The 21,089-nt window shown below is 39.3% G+C and overlaps 1 protein-coding gene across 2 annotated transcripts in view; it reads left to right on the top strand.

The window, feature by feature from the left end:
* Window positions 1-18,299, top strand: part of Mtl (Rac family small GTPase Mtl) — a 33,033-nt gene extending 14,734 nt beyond the window's left edge. The window contains exons 1-5 of one of the 2 annotated variants that reach the window (XM_073959783.1): window positions 8,813-9,065; window positions 9,239-9,354; window positions 9,445-9,677; window positions 16,991-17,151; window positions 17,233-18,299. In XM_073959783.1, coding sequence (XP_073815884.1) covers window positions 9,239-9,354; window positions 9,445-9,677; window positions 16,991-17,151; window positions 17,233-17,310 — 588 coding nt within the window. In that variant the 5' untranslated portion in view covers window positions 8,813-9,065 and the 3' untranslated portion in view covers window positions 17,311-18,299. Of the gene's footprint in view, window positions 1-8,812; window positions 9,066-9,238; window positions 9,355-9,444; window positions 9,678-16,990; window positions 17,152-17,232 lie in introns of those variants that run through there. The other variant, XM_073959782.1, reaches the window with a different exon arrangement.
* Window positions 18,300-21,089: the final 2,790 nt, after the last annotated feature.

Here is a 21,089-nt window from a genome sequence, read left to right as displayed (position 1 = left end):
CACAGATAACCATGCGAGTTTTTTTCCCTTTAATTGTCATATCTTATCTTGGACGGAAGTTATCGACCATCCAACCTAAATTCCAATAAGACATACTGTGAGTTACTTAGAGCAACAGTATCTTGAGTGGATGTCAAGCACTCGTGTGTTATTTTTCGGCAGGTCTGGCAGCTTGGCAGACATACTTCAATGTTTTCTTTCTTCTCCCCCAATTTGTTGATATTGCAGTCTTAACAAATGATTTAGTAGAGATATGACATAAATTTTCGGCTTCATGATCTAATGGCTGATGCCATCTTTATAAAGCCTTCTTTGTGTTCCCCCCACAAAAGAGTGTACTTGTGTGTTTTTGTTTTTATTGCTGATGGTGGTTGTTGTCTTTTAAGTTTTTATTTAAATGTTGTTGTTGCTACTTTCTGGCTCTCCTATCTATATATTCATTTTGGAAAATCCCTTTTATGTTCCATTCTAGGAAATTTCATGACGGTACTGATGATCTTTTCCACCCTCAACAAATTTGAGGTTTTTTTTGTTATTTGTAAATATTCAAGTGTGCTAGCCTGTTCTTGGTGTTGTTGTTGTTGTGGGTGATCTAGTTTCCTTAAAATTCATCCCATTTTGCAAAAATAACAAATGTCGTCATATATTCCATTCCGTGTGTTTACTTTTGGTGTTTTTTCTTTTCTTTTGGAACTAAACTGACAAATTTCATTTGTGTTCTATTTTTAAATATTTGTCGTCCGGCGTTTTTGATGTTTTGGTTGGCTCTTTTTATTTGGTATTTCTCTTCTGGACATTATTTATTCAAAAATTTCATTTAATTTAATTTCATTTCGGTTGGTAGGTCGCTTGATTTTCACATATCTTGTGTCAGCGTTAATGGGTTTCTGTGATGTTTATGATTATTGTGGCACCACTCCTTTGAAATGTCGTCGTTTTGTATCACTTTTTACATTTGCTGCGCTGCGCCGCCCCCCTTGCCAGCGACTCATCATCACACATTGGATGTGTGCCTGCCTGTCTGTCTGTATGTTTGTATTTTTTGTTTTTGGAGCATTGACGAAACCGTAACTAACGTGTTATGATCACCTTTCTGCTTTTTTTGCTGGTCATTGCACCGTGGTCAGAAATCTATTTAATTGTAAACAACATTTCTTTTGAACCAAGACCGGAAATAACAGCGACATAAAAAAGAGATATTAAAAACACTAGCATTACATTAAATCATTACGTGCTTAAATGTTTTAATTTTTTTCATAGAAGAGATGTTTGCTTTTTTTGTTTTTCTTGTAAGAAAGTTTGGTAGTAAGTTGTGTGTGAGGTATTTGGATTTTTACGTCTTATAATTTTGGTTAATTTACAATTGTTTATGGGATTTAATTACAATGCCATACCCATCTGCACTGTGTCAATTTGTCGATGTCACACAATGTTTATCCAACATTTTTTTAGTTATGATGGACATTTTCAGAGTTTGAGGAATTGTGGAGATCTGTAGTGGGATTCTCTAAATTATTTTTGTTAACGAAAAATCGAACAAATTAAACGCAAACTATGAATGAAAAGTTACTAAAAAACTTTGTTAACGCTGTTGCTATCGGTAGGACTTAACGGCTACTTTATTTTGTTTGCTAACTTAGCGACAAGTTTCGTTACTTACTTACATAGCTGACCCATTACAGATGTTGTTCCATAAGCCGAACTAAGAAAAGATCTCCATTTCTTTCTGTTTGTTGCTTCGCTTTTTGGAATGTTTGCTCCATCGAAGCCTTGGCCTGCCAGTTCTGCGTGTACCGCCATGTTGCTCGTATTTATACGCCTTTTTAGCGGGTTCATCATGGCTCATTCTTATGATATGGCCTAGTCAACGCAATTGTTTATCTATACTGATGTCTTTGTATAGCAGATACAGTTCGTGGTACATACGACGTCGATATTCACCGTCAACGCAGATTGGTCCGTAGATCTTTCGAAGAATTTTTCTCTGAAACACACCAATCACTGCTTTGCATGCTTGCGCAAGTACCCGGCTTCGGAATCATACATCAGCTAGGTCGTATCAGTATTTTATAAAGTGTTATTTTTGTTCGACAAGATGTGGCTTTGTTTTTAAAAAAGGTGGTAAGTGTCGATCTACATCTCTTGGGTCTTCTCCAGGATTTGTCGCAGGGAAAATATCTGGTCAATGGTGGACTTGCCAGGTGTAAAGACGCATTGGTATGGTCCAATTATTTCATTGGCCATAGGCTTTACTCGTTAGCATAATATCCCTGACACTATCTTGTAGGCAATAGGGGGGAGACTTATGCGCCTATAGTTAGAGCATACATTTTTATCTCCCTTCTCGTGGACGGGACACAGGATACCTTATCAGCGTGTCGCCTCCGGTTTTGAACAGCTCGGCTGGTAAGTCATCGGCTCTTGCTGCTTTTTTATTCTTTAGCCGGTTTATTGCTGACTTTACCTCATCTTGCCGGCACGTTATACATTCAATACCTTCTTCTTGGATTGGATCTGTGGTATCTTCGTTGTCTTCGCTACTATTGGATACCAAAAGTTTGGAAAAATATTCTTTCCATACTTGAGCACACTATCTGTATCAGTTACCAAATTAACTTGCTGGTCTCTACAGGAGGATGAACCTGTACCAAAGCCATCATTTGATGTTTCACTCTTTGGTAGAACTTTCGAACTTCATTCTGGTTCCTGTACATCTCGATTTCACACTCCCGCTTTTTCATTTCTCTCTTTTTCCTGCGGAAATGACGTTTCCTCTCCTTTTCTCCCGATATCTCTCTCGTTCGCTACGCTACTGATTGTAGAGTCGCCCTATATGCCGCATGTTTCTCTTCGGTAACAGCACGACACTCCCGGCCATACCATGGATTCCTTGATGGAGGTCTCTGGTATCCAAGTACGGATTTTGCGGCTGTTTGCATGGAGTGGTAAATTCTTTGCCATTGTGCTGATATGTTATCGGGACGAGGAATGCTTTTATTAAGCTATTGGGTCAGTTGAGTCGAATATGCTGTGGCTATCTGTTGTGATATGCAGCTTACCGATGTCTAACTTTCGTGTTGTGTCTGTTCGTACTTTATTCGCTACGTTTAACCGGGAACGTACCTTTGCTGCAACAAGGTAATGGTCCGAGTCTATGTTTGCTCCTCGTAACGAACGTACATCCAACACGCTCGAACAATGTATCTCATCTATCACAACGTGATCAATTTGATTTCTTGTTTTCTGATTCGAAGGCAGCCAGGTGCCCTTATTTTTTTATTTTATTTATTTATTTATGCTCGTGTAAAAACCTAGATTTTCTGCAAGTCAAAAAGAAAAGCCGAAGATTCGAACCCACAAATTATGTGACCGGTTTCGCTGTTAGTTTACAGCTCATCAGTAGACAGCGGAATCCTATACAAATGCATATGTGGTTAGGATGGTCGTAGAGAAAATCTGATTAGACAGAAACTCGTTTTATCACAAAATAAAACGAATTAAGCCCAGAAATTTTTGCATATTTTGCATATCGTGCATATTTTGACATATTTCTACATATTTGCATAATATGAGCATATGCAAAAATATATACAAGGATTTGTGGTCTAATCCCACCAAAATGGCTGAAATGTGGTATTAAGTCTTCGTTAGGGGTATGAAATTTTACACCTGAAATTTGTCCGCATGGGGCCACGTCTTCATATAGCCCCCATAGAACGGTACCTCCCGATTTCCGTTATTTTGAAAGTTGTAGCCTCAATATCGCATCGAAATGACTGAAATTTGGTATTTAGTCTTCGTTGGGGGTATAAAACTTTCCACCTGAAATTTCTCGGTATAGGTTCACGTCTTCATATAGCCCCCATAGGACGGTACGTCCGGATTTCTGGTATTTAGAAGGTTGTGGCCTAAATATCCCTCCGAAATGGCTGAAATTTAGTATTAAGTCTTCCTTGGGGGTATAAAACTTTCCACCTGAAATTTGTCGGTATGGGTCCATGTTATATAGCCCCCATAGTACGGTACCTCCCGATTTCCGGTATTTTGAAGGTTGTGGCCTTAATATCCCGCCAAAATGGCTGAAATTTGGTATTAAACAACTTTCCACCTAAAATTTGTCGGTTTAGGTTCTGGCCTTCATATAGCCCCAATAGAACGATACCTCCCGATTTTCGGTATTTTGAAGGTTGAGGCTTTGGTTATACATTTCCCTATTTTATTTACTTGTCTGAAAAGAATTTTGAACAGAAAAATTGTACATACAAACATTTTTGTACCTATTACACTGCTCAACAAAATTGAAAAAGTTAAATGTTTCAGACGAAGTTGCAGTTGTTTCTAGATGAAATCGGTTTTTCTCCATCAGCTCTTGTTTTTGAGATATAGCTCGACATCGGTTTTTACGAGTTTAACCCAGACATTCGGTATTTTCGGATACAAACTAATATTTTTTGTGGGTTTTTCGACATTAATATATTAAGGAGATGTTGTACGCTCGATAAAAATAGTTTTTGAAATAGTTATGGTGAGTATATATCAAAAAAATATAGAAAATATACGACGGACCTTGTAAAAATTGCTTATTTTGAGTACTTTAAGCTATAATTACGTCATCGGGGGAAGTCATAGGATCTTCATATGGCAATGCGGATATGCTTATGGTGTCTACTATATAGTCCAGTATTCAAATATATAATATAAAGTTCATACCGCCCATGATTTGACCATAACCTAAAAATCATTATCAAGCAACACGAGCAGCATCAACACAGGACCTTCATTCATAGGCCTTTGGTCCATTGTGTTCATCCTGGTATGTTGAAGATACTGATGGATAGATTAAGAGCTATTGCTTGAAGAGTTGAAGAAGAAGAAGGAGATGAGGTAGTGATGGTGATCATTTAATTATTCCTTGATGAATTCAAGATGAAGCGGAAGATGAGCTAGATGCAAAAACTGCCATTCTCTCTAACAGCTTTCAAAACTTCAAAAACATTTCTACGAATGTGGCTGCTTCGATGGGTTGTAACAACAGATCTACTGGAGCTGGATTTGGCAGGGTAGTTGAAAAGGCACAGTGTGTCGTGCGGACCCATGCCGTATGTTGGGCAAGTGTTTTGCACGATGCCATCGATTCCTATAGGAATTCAGACCGCTGCACCTACCGAACGTAATTGAGCCAAAACTACTCTGTTTTGTCGTGCCAGCTGACGCTCCTCAGCTGCGATAGAAGGAAGATGTTCTCCGAGGACTGAATTTACACGAGATAGTTGTCTATGGCATCTGTGACTGCAACCGTGTGAATGGTATTTAAACCTGCTTGGTAGGCCGGTTCTCTCTTGTAACGTTGGACCTCTCTTTCTAGATCATGATGATTAGGATGGTTCTCTCTCTGTAAAGCATGTCATTTTGTTGCCTTATGTAGATCGTCCACTGAAGACATGAGGAGGCACCCTGTTCCGTTCTCAGGGCGGCATTCTGACAAGTTTGAATATTTTTCCATTGCGTTCCACTTACACTCGCGGACCAAACTGGCGTCACATAGTTTAACACAGACTGACCTATTGCGTTATATGTGATCAACAAGTTTCATTATCTGCACGCAAAGTGCTTTTGCCTAGGGACTTGATGATCTTGTTACCACATCTCTGCTTGTCGCAGATAGCGACGACATGAACAGGCTATCGAATGTGACTCCTATAATTGTGGGATTGTTGATTGGGTGTAGTCGAATTTGTGCTATCATCAACCATGACATTCAACTTAGTTCTCACTTCTGCCGTCCATGTGGAGAACACAGTGGCCGTAGATTTATTCATCGCGTAGAAAAAGGTGATAAGAACAGTCAAATTTCACAAATTATTTTAGCGAAGGTACCTGGCGATAAATTCGTACAATCATCCGTTTTCGCCGTCTGTAGCGGGCGGAATACAGGCGTGGTAAAGATTAAACAGTTCCGGAGATATCATCCTACCTTGGGGAACTCTATGTTTCACTCTACGGGACTTGGACTTCTTGTTCATGAATTCCATGTATGACTGGCGTCTTTGCTTCGGGCGACAAAGGCGAAATCGGTCTGTACGATTAATCGTTGCTGGCAACCTTTTCTGTCTTCAGTAGCGGGACCAATCTGCCTATTTTCCGGTCTTCGGGGACGATGTGGGTAGCCACCCAGAAGGTTGAGAACTTTAGTGAGATACTAGACTCCTGACACATCCAGCTGTTTCACCATTACCATGGAGATTCCATCAGGGCTCAACGCTTTCGAATATTATAAATTGTGGTTGTTCATCCTTGGCAGGAAGAATCTAATGCGACGTAGTACTCTTCTCTTCGCCCTGTCACCCCGGGGTTGTTGAACGAATTATCGATTTAAATCACTTACGCACCTCTTAGGATCAGTCAGTGTAACATCTTGAAACGTTACGATAGGGACCGTCCTTCTTTCCAGTGTTCGAGGTTGACTTAACCGTTGCCCACTATTCACTTATTCCGGCTTCAATTTTGCTACTCTTCGGATGATTTAACCACTTATTCCGTTTATGCTCATCGACCAACCTGTTAACTTTCAGAGTCAGCTCATTGACGCTGGGGTCACTGGGGTTGACACAACGAAACTCATTTGCTAGTACCGTTGCCTTTGCTGGGAAGTTTGGTCTCACGTCGGGTATTCGACCAGCAGGTGTATAGCGAGCGACTGCAGCAGTGATGATGTCTCGGAACGTCCTTTCGCTACACGAACATCAGAAGGATTTGGCAGATCTCTGCTTGAAGAAAGTGTGGCGTTCAGAGGTGATGGAATCGGGTGGTCTGCTGATGGAGACAATTTTGGGAAGATGGTCTAATCCAAGAGAAACGATAGGTTATGTTTGGCAAACTATGACACTCTCCGATAATTCGGGTAGGAGCGTCCTCATTAGTCTGGTCGTTTCCGAGGACCAAATGCCACAACTCATGATGAGCATTAAAGTCCCCCAAGACCAGGCTGTTATGACCTTCCAAAAGCGTGTAATGTTAGGCCTACAACCTGGAGTACAGCCATTTATCGTCGGGATGTATACGTTCTGCAACTCCATCTCGGAAATTCTACACCAACCTGCTACCGCCATACATTCCTATGTATGAGCGTATAAGTCTCCCAAGGCCAGCCGGCGAGATAGGTCTGTATTTAACAGACTGGTGCACGAGGAAAGCTAATCATTCCGCCACATACACTTTTGTTGCGATCCTTCCTCAGTAAATTGCAATCATCACAATGCTGTAACTTGCAGTTGTTGTTGAGCTTTGTTTCCTGTACCACCGCGACCATGATATTCTTCCGACTCATAAAATCCGCTATTTCCTCGATCTTACCTCGGAGTTAATCACAAAAAGGATGCATTTCTGGGGATTGGAACAGCAACTTCTGGCGTTAAGTGTTGCGTGTGCGGCTGCTGTTGAGGGATTGCGGAGGAGTCATGTATTCCGATGACGACTACTCACTGGGAACTGTGTGGACATGTAGGATATTATTTTCGAATCAAGTAACCTTTCAGGCGTTTTCGGTAGCAAGGAGGTCAAATGATATATAATATGTTAGTAATGAGTGGATTGGTTTATAGTCTGTCTGCACTCTCTCTGCCCATTATAAATTTACTCAAAGTTCCTCCACAATCTTGGAGTTGACCAATTTCCAACATCTGGTCTGGTGGCCGCAATTCTACTTACCGAGCTGCTTCAACACTTCTGTCAAGTCCGAAACAGAAGGTGGCACCCATGCTGTGGCTGTAAATCTGCATGGGATCTCATAAGATGTTGGATAGCATCTTTTCTAAAGTGCGCTCGTGTTATTTATTGTTTGAATGAGGAAGTCTTTAGATTTACCATTCTGACAATTTTTAACCTTGATACACTTGTAGATCGCTGGCGTGCCAAAGCCGGCCATACTGTTGTCCAAATCGTTATAGGCTATGACTTTTCTTAGACTACATTCAACCAACAGCCAATGATCCTCAATGATCTTACCTTCAGGATTTATGAATGACAGCCACCAAAAGGTCATCAGAGGCGATCATTCTAGCAGACCTGGATGGTTCACATGCCTCCTCATCAGACGGATGAGAGAGTTCTTTCACGACGCTACCTTTGCAGATGGGCCCCTCCCCTTTGTGGCAAGACGGGACTCGCTCCAAATACTCATCTCTCAAAGCCTGAAAATGTTCCTAGTTGCGAAATTCAATAGCTTGACATCCAGCATTGCATTTAGCACAGCCTTCGGTGGGACCAGTGATGAGGATATAACAAGAGATTCGGGAATCCTGCTTGCAGTAGTTGAACGCAATTAAGCCTTTCTTTATACGCTCCTCAATATTCTTCTGGATAGGCCGCCTGAAGTAGTGGTGAATGGTACCATATGCTCCTAGAGGCCGATATTTGCTGCCAACCATTATGAGTTGATTCAAGCTTAATATTGTTAAACGCTCCATCAATATCACGGAAAACAGCCAATGTCATGTAGAGAAGTTTAGATTTCCCTTAGAAACTTAAGACTATTGGAGATATTTGATCGAACTGATTCCCACCGTGTTTGTCAAAAATGTCCACATCTGTAAAAAGTTCTTTTGCACAGTTCGAAAGAGTCAGCGAATTAATTCCATGAATCATTTTATCCACTATCGGTGTGTAGATGGATAGATAACCCAGTTCAAATGAAACTGACCACAACATTCGAATTCCGCAAAATTGAATTCAAGCTAAACACGTATATTTGGTCAAAAAGACCACAACTTCCATAAATTAATTAAAATTTATTAATTCAATTTAATTAGAAAATCATTCTTAGAGTAGTAGCAAGCACTCCAATTGCATGTAGGGCAATTCTGGCACAACGAACACCACAGACATTCACTTGAACTGCATGGGTCAGCACAAATGCATTTCATTCACTCTTCATTCATTGAATTGCAACAAAATGCCAGCAAGAAAGAACAAAACGAATAAAAGAAGAAGAACTGAAACAGCAAACTTTGGTTAACTTGTCATTGGACTTTACGTGTTTATGCCTCCAGCTAAACGGTATATTAAAAGTGAGCAAAAAATGTTAACAAAACTAGTGAAACAATGTCACCAACACTACTCACCAATGGACAATAAACTGTAACGTGAACAATGAACAAAAAAACTCAACTACAAATGCAATAACAACAACTATGATGACTATAACATGCCTTTTCATTCGTTTCATTTCTTTTCTTTGCAGATGTCAACAGGAAGGCCCATCAAATGTGTTGTCGTTGGTGATGGTACGGTCGGCAAGACATGCATGTTAATATCATATACCACAGATAGTTTTCCCGGTGAATATGTGCCTACAGTGTAAGTTATATTGAATTGCAGCAAATGGAAGTGTTTCAAACTATTGTTTTTCAACATTGTTTTTCTCTTTTGTTCTTTTCAATTTTCTAGTTTTGATAACTATTCAGCACCAATGCAAGTAGACACAATACAAGTATCATTGGGTCTATGGGATACAGCTGGACAAGAGGATTATGATAGACTCCGACCACTTTCATATCCACAAACGGATGTTTTTCTGATATGTTTTTCAGTGGCGAGTCCATCATCATTTGAAAATGTCACCTCCAAATGGTATCCCGAAATCAAACATCACTGCCCAGATGCGCCCATAATATTAGTAGGTAAGTAAGAAGTGTGCTGTGAAATCCTTGGACGTCACTGTTCAGAGGATTCAACAGCAGTGTGTTTGATTTTCCTGACAAATGTCCAGGATTTGATGGTGGCATGCCTAATTCCCATACTGAATCCAGAAAAAATCCGCTGCCAATTGAGATTTGTTTTTGTAGCAGCATAGAAACCTACATAGAAATATAGGTGCATAGGTTTGATGCTAGGTTGGTAGATGCTGTCCGAAACACTATGGTTTCGGATCAATCCGGTAGGAAAGAACCCGCTACCATGAAATTGACAAATTGAGAGTTGCCAATGTCTGTTGTGTCTCCAGAATCGAGAGTTTTATGATCCCTACTTTACAGCACGTGAATTTTTTCAAGCCCATAGCATCACAACATCTTTTTTTTTTTTTTTTTCGAACGTTCCCAACGCCACACTTTCCCACCCCTTCCGAACCGTGGGGGCGACCTCCCCATTACGTAGGGATCGCGTACACACACGTCATGATCCGGAGCATGACGGGATAAAAAGTTGGCATTGAATACCAGCTACAGAAAATTCTTTAACAGCTAGTATATTTTATAATGTTAGGTATATTCTAAGTATTAAGATATGAAATTATTCTAGACTTGATAATATTGATATCTACACCAAAATCTACAATAAAATATAAAGAATTAAATTCATCACACATTCTGCAGACAGGTTCGCTTAGTGCATAATTAGTGCGATGAGAATCAGTGTTACAGAAACGATAATATCTACTGAATCTGATAGGAACATTTATTTTGATTGAAGAAATAAGGAAATCTGAAAGTATATTGCCATTCAAAATTTTTTGTACCATAATTGTATTGAACATTACACGTCTACTTTTTAATGTTGGTAATCTGATTAACTAAAGCCTGCTCGTATATGAGGGCAAGATGAAATCACTATTCCAATGAAAGCCTCTTAAAGCAAAAAGTAAGAATTGTTTTTGCACAGATTCAATTTTATGAGAATATTTCGAATAATAGGGATCCCATACAACAGAACCATATTCAAGTATAGGTCTGACAAGTGAGACAAATAATTGCTTAGTGACATAGGGATCAGAAAATTCCTTTGCCCAACGCTTAATGAATCCTAAAACTCCATTTGCTTTATTAACCATTGTTATAATATGATTATTGAAATTTAGTTTGGGGTCCAATAGGACACCTAGATCAACAAAGGAATCCACAGATATTAGAGTAGATTCATTTATCCGGAAATCATATGTTAGAGGTGAGGTTCTAGAGAAACACATATGTTTACATTTCTTTAAATTTAAATCCATGTTATTAATAGCGCACCACCGGGAGAATCTATTTAAATCCTCCTGCAGTAATTGTAAATATTCTACAGACTTGTGTGTTATAAAAATTTTAACATCATCTGCATACATAAGTAGTTCAGAATTTTTTATTGACAACGGTAAATCATTAACAAATAATAAAAACAAGACAGGGCCCAGATGACTCCCTTGAGGAACACCTGATGGTACATTTATTGATTTGGAATGACAATCCTCAAATAAAACAACTTGTGACCTGCCTTGCAAGTAAGACGAGATCCAAGATAATAGGATTTTACTGAAACCGATTCGGTTTAATTTGTATATTAATAATTTATGATTGACTCTATCGAACGCTTTACTGAAATCAGTATAGATTGTGTCAGTTTGCTTCTGCTGAGTAAATCCTTTAATGACCTTTGAGGTATATTGAACTAGGTTCGTAACGGTGGATAAGCCACTGCGGAAACCATGCTGATAAGGGCTTAAAATATGATGTACTTTGTAAGAGATTACATCCGTGATGAGTTTTTCAAATAACTTCGGAATTGCACTCAGTTTTGCAATTCCTCTATAATTGGATACGTCGGATAAGCTGCCAGATTTATGAAGAGGTACCAAGTAAGATTTTTTCCAAAATGTTGGGAAATAACCAAATTTCATCACAACATCTTTTCAAAACAAGGCCTCGTAGAATTCGAGTCAAAAATCCAAGCTCCGTAAGATTAAAATGAGAGTACTGCAAGGCGTAGTAAGGTCCATTTTATTTAACGTCTTTCCTACCATTCCCTCACACTGCTTATAGAATTCGGGAAATAAGAGCTCATTTTCCAGCATTGTCGTCGGGACTTCATCATGCGAAGCATTAGAATCGAAGACTTAAGGCCTCGACACATAATCATGACATTCTTGCTTAAGTCATATCTGATAAAAGACTAAAGACCAAGTTCGACCTAATAAAAAGATTTCAGGATCACATTTGAATTAGGTCGAACTTGGTCTTTAGTCATTTACCAGAAGTGCGATTCTGTAACTCCTTAACGACAGAATTAACGACGAATGTCGGTAGTTAACGATAATTTTCGGTAAGTGCTATTCTGTATACAAATTTTAACGATATTTGTCGGTAAATTTTGTCGGTAAATTTTGTCGTTAATTACCGAAAATTATTGTTAAGTTAACCACCAAAAAAAGTAGTCGTTAGGAGTTACCGACACTACATTATTGCAATATTTAGCTGATTTCTTTTAACAACGGCGTTTTTATTTGAACATATGTTATGTTAATAAGGAGGTTACACAAGGTAAGTTCCGCCTTATTGAGAAAAATCTTAAGGCATTTACATGAAGGTAAACTATGTAGGATAACATGGGAAAGCTTCGCCACTGTTGTGCCAGCACCGATTTTAATGAAGCTGCATAAAGATCACCAAAGAGAAAGTTGTAGATCTTCGATTAACTCATAACTTTCCCTTGGACGATCTTCATGTAGCATCAATTAAATCGGCGCTGGCGAAGCTGCCCAATGCTACCCTATCCTTATTATTAAAGAGGAAAAACGTTAGCTAAAGCTTCAACAGAATTCAAGTCTGGTACTGTTAATAAGAGACATATACCAATGCCCTTAACACTATTCATATAACCTACTTTGCTGTGGTAATATTATAGATTTAAACTCAGCATCACTAATAATCAGAATGCTAGAAATGGCGTATATGTTCGGATTTCCAAACTTTTCATACTCTCCGCTTTGAGAGTGGGCGTGAATTAAATATGTGAATATATATAAACTCAAATGACGGTAACGTGGATCTACGTACGGCATTGTAGGGGCTTGGGTCATGTCAAATTTCAAAGCTCAATATTCATATGGCAAAATTAACTCTTCGTTTTATTGCGGTGTTAAAAATTTCTTGATCTGTACATGCATAAAAATACAATTCACTCCAAATTGACCTTTTGACCAATGATTCTGATTACACTGTCCTGTCCACTTCAAACATATGTATAATTCCTTGCAGAGGTATCGCGTGGATGCGAATGGCATGTTTATTCATATCCTGGAATAAAACCATGAAAATCTATGAGATTTATTTACCTCCTAGAAGTACGTACATACATACACACTTGACGCTTTAGGAGTTTAATGTACACTTGTGTTACGCATTGTTGGGATACTTGCAGATACTAATGTTAGGCGCACTGCTTCAAAAAGTGAAGCTTTTTTCCTCCCTTACGCGTTTTATGCCTTTATTTGCGAAGAAATACCATTTTTAATTCAAAAATACATTAATAAATATCAAAATATATTATTTGACAACTTGCCTTTCAATCGATATTCGTCGGTATATGCTAACGATCATGGTACAATATATTGTATTTGTACCATGCTAACGATTTCTACAATCGTTAACATAAAGTTAAAGAATAACACATTCGTTAACTCAACCGAATATTTTTGTTAACTACCGACGTCGGTTCGTTATTAAAAAAAGTTACAGAATCGCACTACAGATATGACTTAGCAAGAATGTCATGCTTCTTATGTGTCGAGGCCTTTAGGAAACTTACATTTTATGTTAACAGGCCAGTAAGTGGACAGAAATGGAACAAGTGTCTAAATCAGGGATAACATGATTAAACAAATTGTGGCCAACGGTAAAATAACTCTCAAATCCAGGAATGACGAATGATAAGACGACTGTTACTTTCAACGGCCTAACACTTTAGAATAGATCGAATAGGAGTGTGCTGCTGCACTACATAAGAACAATCTAAGGCGAGAAAGTACCACCAGAATTAACCATAAGCGACACACCCGTGTTCCGGCCAGGGGCTGGCACCTCATTATAACCATGTTTGTATTTGTATCGTTTTTTGTGTGTGTTGAGGGCAACATATCCCGGAATGGCTGGTCCGAATTCTTTTAGTCCGTGCCGGGACGGAAGAAAACTCAGGACCAAAATGGATGTGCTCGGTTTGTCACATCCGCATCCACCACACTGCAATATCGGTGAAATGCAATAGAAGCCGGGTGTGGGTGCATCTCAGGGGTTGCTCTGGACTCGTCCATGTGAGAAACAGTCCCAGTGTGTAGTTTTCGTCATTAGAATACGAGCAGCCGCACATGACGCACTTAACACCAGCCCCAAATGCATCCTTTTTGCAATTTAATTGGACTCCGGGGTAGGATCGAGGAAATAGTGGATTTTATGAGTCGGAAGAATGTCGTGGTCGCAGCGGTACAGGAAACCAAGATCAACAACAACTGCAGCTTACAACGCTGTGATGGTAACAACGTACTGAGGAAGGATCACACCAAAAGTGGAATTGGGGATTAGCTTTCCTATTGCAGCGAATTTCATTACAGACCCTAATGACACGTACATGGAATGTATGGGGATAGCAGTCAGGTGTGGAACTGCCGAGGTAGAGTTGCTAAACTTATGCAAGCCTAAAATTAGCAGGCTTTTGGTAGGTCATATCCGTCTGGCCTTGGCATTCGGTCCGGAAACGACCAGAGGGGTATAGTGTTGGCTGAGCAGATTGATAGCTCTACGTTGTGCATGGTCAATGAGAACGCCCCTAACAGAATTATCGGAGAGTGCCACAGTTCGCCAGACATAACTATCGTGTTACCTGGTCTGGCCACCAGACAACCCACCGTTTCTCTCGGTTCAGACCATCACCATCTCCACCATCTCAAATTTCCCAGGAGTGGCGACGGGATTACGAAATGACCGAGATGAATTTCGTAGTGCCAACCCCAGTGTCCCCAGAGTCAGGGAGGTGACACTGGAAATTAATAGGATGGTCGGGGAGCATTATCTGAAGAGTTGCAACTTTGGAGCCAGAATAAGCGAATTGTAGACAAAGGTTAGTTAAATTAATTTCGAACCCTGGAAAGAAGAAAAATAGGGCCTCAGTAACGTTTGGCGACGTCACTCTGATAACTTCGCAAGTTATCTTAATCAACAATTTTTTGAACATTTGATCGCATTTGATCCCTATCTTCAGAGGATGAACCACCATAATTTACAATGGATGATGTTGCGAATGTTATTAGGAACGCTAAATTATCCAAAGCATTAGGCGCTAACAAAAGTATCCCCATGGTAATAAGAAATCGCAGGATGCGCCAGGAGTTGAGTACCTTACGAAAGTTCTCAACCTGTCGCTAGCCACCTATATCGTGCCCGAGTTCTGAAAAATGGTCAGGGTGGTCCCGCTACTGAAACTAAGCAAGGATACTAGCAAAGGTGAATCGTACAGGCCGATTTCGCTTTTGCCGTCCGTAGCAAAAACCCTTGAGGCTTTAGTCCTCCCAGCGTAAAAAATAGTTATCCAGTTACCGATCTTTTGTATGGCTTCTGAAAGCAGCACTGTACGCCACCTTTACACATATTAGTCGAGGACTCAGCCAGGAGAAGCCGTGCGATAGGACAGTATTGATGGCGCTCGACTATAAAAAGCCTTTGATACTGCCAAGCTCTTCACGCTGCTTGAGGACATTGAGCAGAGTACCCTGCGGCCAAGTTTGAAACGTTGGATAGTCAATTATAGGTGTGGACTCAAATCGTGCGCGGAATTCAGGAACAAAAAGTTGAAGCCCTGCAGAGTGAAACAGGGAGTTCCCCAAGGTGGGGTGATATCTCCGAAACTGTTTAACCTCTACCTCTCAAATATTCCACCACTCCAGACGACATTGATTTTGTAATTTGTGAAATACTGAACTCCTATTTGACCGATCTTACCAACTTTTTCCACGCGAGGAATATGCAAATATCCTCACTAAATCTACGGCCACTCTGTTCACCATATGGTCGGCAGAGGTGAGAATGTCATGGTCGAGGTTAGAGGTGAGAATGTCCCAAGGTTCTAGGGGTCACAATAGACAGTGTTTTCATTTAGTCCGCGCATGCCAAAGCTATCTGTGACAAGCTGAGATGTAGGAACAAGGTCCTCAGGTCGCTAGCCGGCAGTGCTTGGGGTGCAGCTAAAAAACCTTGTTGACCACATATAACTCGTTGGATTGGTCTGTGGTAAGCTGAGCGGCGCCAAGGTCCGCGAATGTAAGTGCAACGAGATGGAAAAATATTCAAACCAGTCAGAATGCTGCTCTGAGAACTGCAACAGGTTGCCTCCTCATGTCTTCAGTGGACCAATTACATGAGGAGACAAAGATTCTTCCAGTACAGCAACATAATGGCATGCTCTCGTTGCAGTACTTGTTCAGCAGTTACCGCGAGAGTCATCCTAATCACCGTACGGTGGATAGGATCCAAACAGGCATGTCAGGAGGGATCTTCATGATCTAAAAAGAGAGGTACAACGTTACAAGAGAGAACCCTTAGATAAACAAGCCTATCAATCAGGTTGAAATAACATTCACAAGGATGCAATCGCATATCCCATAAACTAGTATCGGTCCTCGGAGAACATTCCATCTGCCCAGTATGAGTCACGACGCACTTCACCTTTTTAACTGCCCTGCCAAACCTACTCAACTAATACATTTTATCGAAGCAGCTATATTCCTGAAACTGGATATAGACCCATATTAAACAGGAAACGAACACACTAACATATCAAATACTGTTACGACAATAACAGCAGCAAGCCAGAGTAGTTTAGCCTCAACTACGTTCAGGATGACGTAACCATCTAAATTCCTATAGGGCAAGAATTGATGACAGGGCAGGGCGAGCAAAGCTAACGACATAATTTTGTCACCTGTGGAAAAAATCCCGGGGATACAGCTGTCCCTGCTTCGCTTGTCTAGAGGACTTCGGGTCGCTACGAAGTGTAGAAACGATTGTCGTGGGCTCGTTATTACAAGTCTATTGTTGAGCTTCGTAAACATTGTTTACTTTTAATCTGTGCTAGATTAGCTTTGCTTAGACAACCGAATGTTTAGCAACATCTTGCTCGAATGTGGGATTTGGGCCTTGCCCCAAAGTATAAGTGGGTTCTAAAAACAGCAATTTTCTTCTATTCATTTCAGGTACCAAAATTGATTTACGAGAAGATCGTGAAACCCTTAGTGCATTGGCAGAACAAGGTTTAGCGCCACTGAAACGAGAACAAGGACAAAAATTAGCAAATAAAATAAGAGCTGTTAAATATATGGAATGTTCGGCCCTAACGCAAAGAGGCCTAAAACAGGTATGTTCAACAGAACGCAATTATTATTATATTACTCAAAACAATACTAATATCCTTTTGTACCTTTCTTTTCTTCACTAGGTATTCGAAGAGGCTGTGCGTGCCGTACTAAGACCTGAACCACAAAAACGACGTCAACGAAAATGTATAGTTATGTAAATATAGAACATGTTGGTGTTTATATTTATTTATACACCACTTTCCTGCGACTCCTGATCCTTCCTGTCCTACCATAAACAGAAAAAGTCCTGTATCCATTTCCCCAAAATTATTATTTTTAAATATTATGTCGTCGTATTGGTCGTCTCTATAATCAAATCTACATTATCCGGGTTATAAATATATCGTCTTTCTCTCTCTCTCTCTCCTGTCGCTGTAACTTCAAACTCTATTTTCTATATATAATTTTTTATATTTTTTTTGTATGTATATTTAACAAAACAAAAAACAAAGAAAACTATTTTTTATTTAAGTAAACAAAGTAACAACAAATCGAATGAAAACCTAATATTTGTGAAGCTAAAGAAACAAAAGAAAATGTCCAAATGTCCTTTTAAAAGAAAAGAAAAAAATTGTCTACAATTTTTTTGTAATTCTAAGAGATAACACAACACAAACAAATCAAATTGAATCAAACCACTAGTTTTTATACCTTTTAAACTATGAAACTAAAAAAATGAAAGAAACAAGCCCTTACACACCATAAGCTATTACTAAAACTAACTTAAAAATCCTCCTCCCAAAAAACACTCATCCTTCCAAAACCATAAAAAATTAACTCGAAATATAAAATTAAATATTTTTTATTTTCTAATTCGTAAGATTTGTATTTTGTTGAAATTTTTATTTCATTCATTTCTATTCGAATTCGTCCCTCCTCACAAGTCATTATCGCCATTCAAACGATAGACATCATTATCATTGCCTATATACTTCTCGAGTCATTTTATTAAAAACAGAAAAAATCATCTAAAAATATTTTGTTTTATATTTTTATTTGGTATTTTTTTATTTAAAACATTTCGAATTTAGTTGAGATTTTTATTATTATTTTTTTATAAATCTATGTTTTGTGTAATTATTTAGTTGTTGATATAGAAACAAAATATATCTTATAATATTATTTATAAAAAAAAAACAAACAAAAACAATTGAAAACAAAGAGTTCCAAATCATTTAATTAATAGTGGTAATGTGTAACATTTTGCCGATCGGTTTATACATACATATATGCTTCACGTTGTTCCATGACAACAGCCAGATAAGCTTAACTAGAGAGCTTTATATCCACGTTTAAAAAGGATGGAACTTTAACAAGTCCACGTTTTGATATAGACCATATAGAAGAGAAACTGCCGATTTTCGGTATTTTCAAAGTTTTATCCTACCGAAATGACTAAAATTTGGTATATAATGTCTGTTGGGTTTATAAAAAATGTATGCAGGGAATTGTATAGGTCCAAGTTTTCTTATAGCCCATAAGAACGGTACCTTCCGATTTTGCTAATTTTGAAATTTTAACGGCATTATGACTGTAATCTTGTTTCAACATAATTTATGGTTGAGGGTATAAAAACTTCGTTTCGGTCCATCCTTTTAGTTAATATTACCCTCACCCTTTAGGCTATACGAGGGGCACTAGAAAGCCTTCTGGCCTATGCAACACGCAGTATCGCCATGCGGACCAGGCGTCATTCGACATTTTTTCTTTGACAGTTTTTAGCCTAGGCGTACTCAGGACAGTTTGACATTCGACCATGTGTTGTTTACCGTGACTTGAAAAAATCACTTTACAAAAAATGGAATTTTCTTGTGAACATTTTCGTCCTATATTTTTTCGCAACTTTCGACATGGATAATCATGAAATGTGTGTATCGATCAAATTAAATCTTTGTATGTCGATAAAGGACCATCCTATATTACTATGAAAAACAGATTTATGGGCCGATTCCGTACAGCGAGGCGAGTCGTGTCGCGTTGCCAAATGCAATTTTTCGATTCCGTATGGCAATATCGCCTGACGTCGTCAAATTTTGTCGCCGAAATGTTCATTTTCCGGCGACAACAAATTAGCTGTCGCCGTACATTTTTACTAATGAATAAAAATAAAATAAAAAAAAAAAATAAAAATAACTTGTTATCGGCGATTATTTTCTATCGCTGTACGTAGTGCATTTTTTAAATTTTGTCACAGAGACGATAGACGACGCGACATGACTCGCCTCGCTGTACGGAATCGGCCCATTAATGAATTCAATCGTGGCCGACACTCGCAAAAAAAATCAAGGTCGTGAGGTAGCCAAAAATCGGCCGTTGTGCCAGAAAAAATAAGCTGTACGTAAACGGATAATGCAAGATATCGTGAACAAGACAATCAGGGTGCTTCAAACGACATTTATAAAATCGTCAAAGACGACAAATCTATTGGGTCTTCGAAAGCGAATCAAATCATGGAAGAAGACCTTCGAAACAAATGGTTGTTGTTGTTGTAGCAGCATGAAACGTACGTAGAAGCATAGGTCTGATGCTGGGTTGGCAGCCGCTGGCCGAAACTCTATGGTTTCGGGTCAATCCGGTACGTTAGAACCCGCTGCCGTAAGATTGTCGAAGCAAATGGTCGTCTGTTTCTTCGGCAAAACTGACCGTGTGGCGGCTATACGGCTTGAGAAATGTTGGACGGTTAATTCTGAGTGTTACACTACAATTTGTTTGCGTGAAGTCTCCTGAGGAATTCGAAAAACGAACAAGAGAAGACGAATCGTTCTGAATCATGACAATGCGAGCTCCCACACATCGATTCAAACCACCGCCTGTTCGACCGGACAAAACGTGGAATTAATGGGTCATGCGCCGTATAGCCCTGACTGGGGATCAAATGGCTTTATTTGTTTGCGGTACATCAAGAAAAAAGCGTGGTCAACGGGTTTCACCGCCAGAAGATGCTGGAAAAACGTTCAAAAACCATGTTTTGGATGTGTCTCAATCAATCCACTGAAAACAACCCAACACATGGTCGCATATCAAACTGTCCTGAGTACGCTTAGACTAAGAACTGTCAAACTTTCCAAAAAAAGTCAAATGACGCCTGGCGACACTGTTGCCTAGGTCAGAAGGTTTTCTAGTGCTCCTCGTAGTATATATGCTATATAACCTCTTATAATCATTGATACGAGTTGCATCCAAATAATGGCTTTATACCAGAGATGGTCTGTCAGAAAGTTTGACGAATATGACATACTTTTCCGATTTATTTATTTTATTTATATGTACGTATACCTAGTCTCTTCGCTTTGGGTTTTTAAAAGAGTAAAGTGATAGAATAGGATAAGAGTTTATCCACTGGTACTATAAGTCAGGAAACTATCCCGAATGGTCTCTGCAATGGTGAAAAGTTTTTGACTCCTTTTTTGCAGTCAATAAGGATCAATCATAGAACACAGAGAAGAAACTCTGAGAGATCAGGCTGAAGCTCAACGATATGGGGAAATTTGCTTGAGCGAATCAAGTCGACCATATGATCCATCACTCCAAACTTATGAAAAGATATTGAAGGCAACTCGGTGAGAGAAAACACATCAAGTTCCACTTTTATTGGGAAAAACGCTTAATGTGACTGAATGAGAAGATACGATCGAACGATTCTTCTTCCCAAACCCCTGGAGGGTAATTGTTAAAAGACATTGTTGTGAGCACCTTTCTAAGAGAAAACACATCAAGTCCGAGGTTGATTTAGAAACAATCATGCTCAAAATTCTGTTCGGTTATATTCGGAAGCCTGAATGAAATGGATGTTGACAATTGAGGGATTGTGTCACTTCCGCTGTCTGTAATCCCAAATCAATAGGAGTTAGATTCGTAGGTGGTGGCGGGAAATTGAATAGAAGATGCCGGGTGTCGTGACAGTTTTTATGGCAGGAGGACATGTGTGTTGTCAGTG

Source organism: Musca autumnalis, unplaced genomic scaffold (genome assembly GCF_047663935.1).
Source record: "Musca autumnalis isolate F117 unplaced genomic scaffold, ASM4766393v1 scaffold_1, whole genome shotgun sequence".
In the NCBI taxonomy this organism is placed as follows: domain Eukaryota; kingdom Metazoa; phylum Arthropoda; class Insecta; order Diptera; family Muscidae; genus Musca; species Musca autumnalis.
Note: the sequence above shows the minus strand (reverse complement) of the source record. Positions and strands in the feature narration are given on the sequence as shown.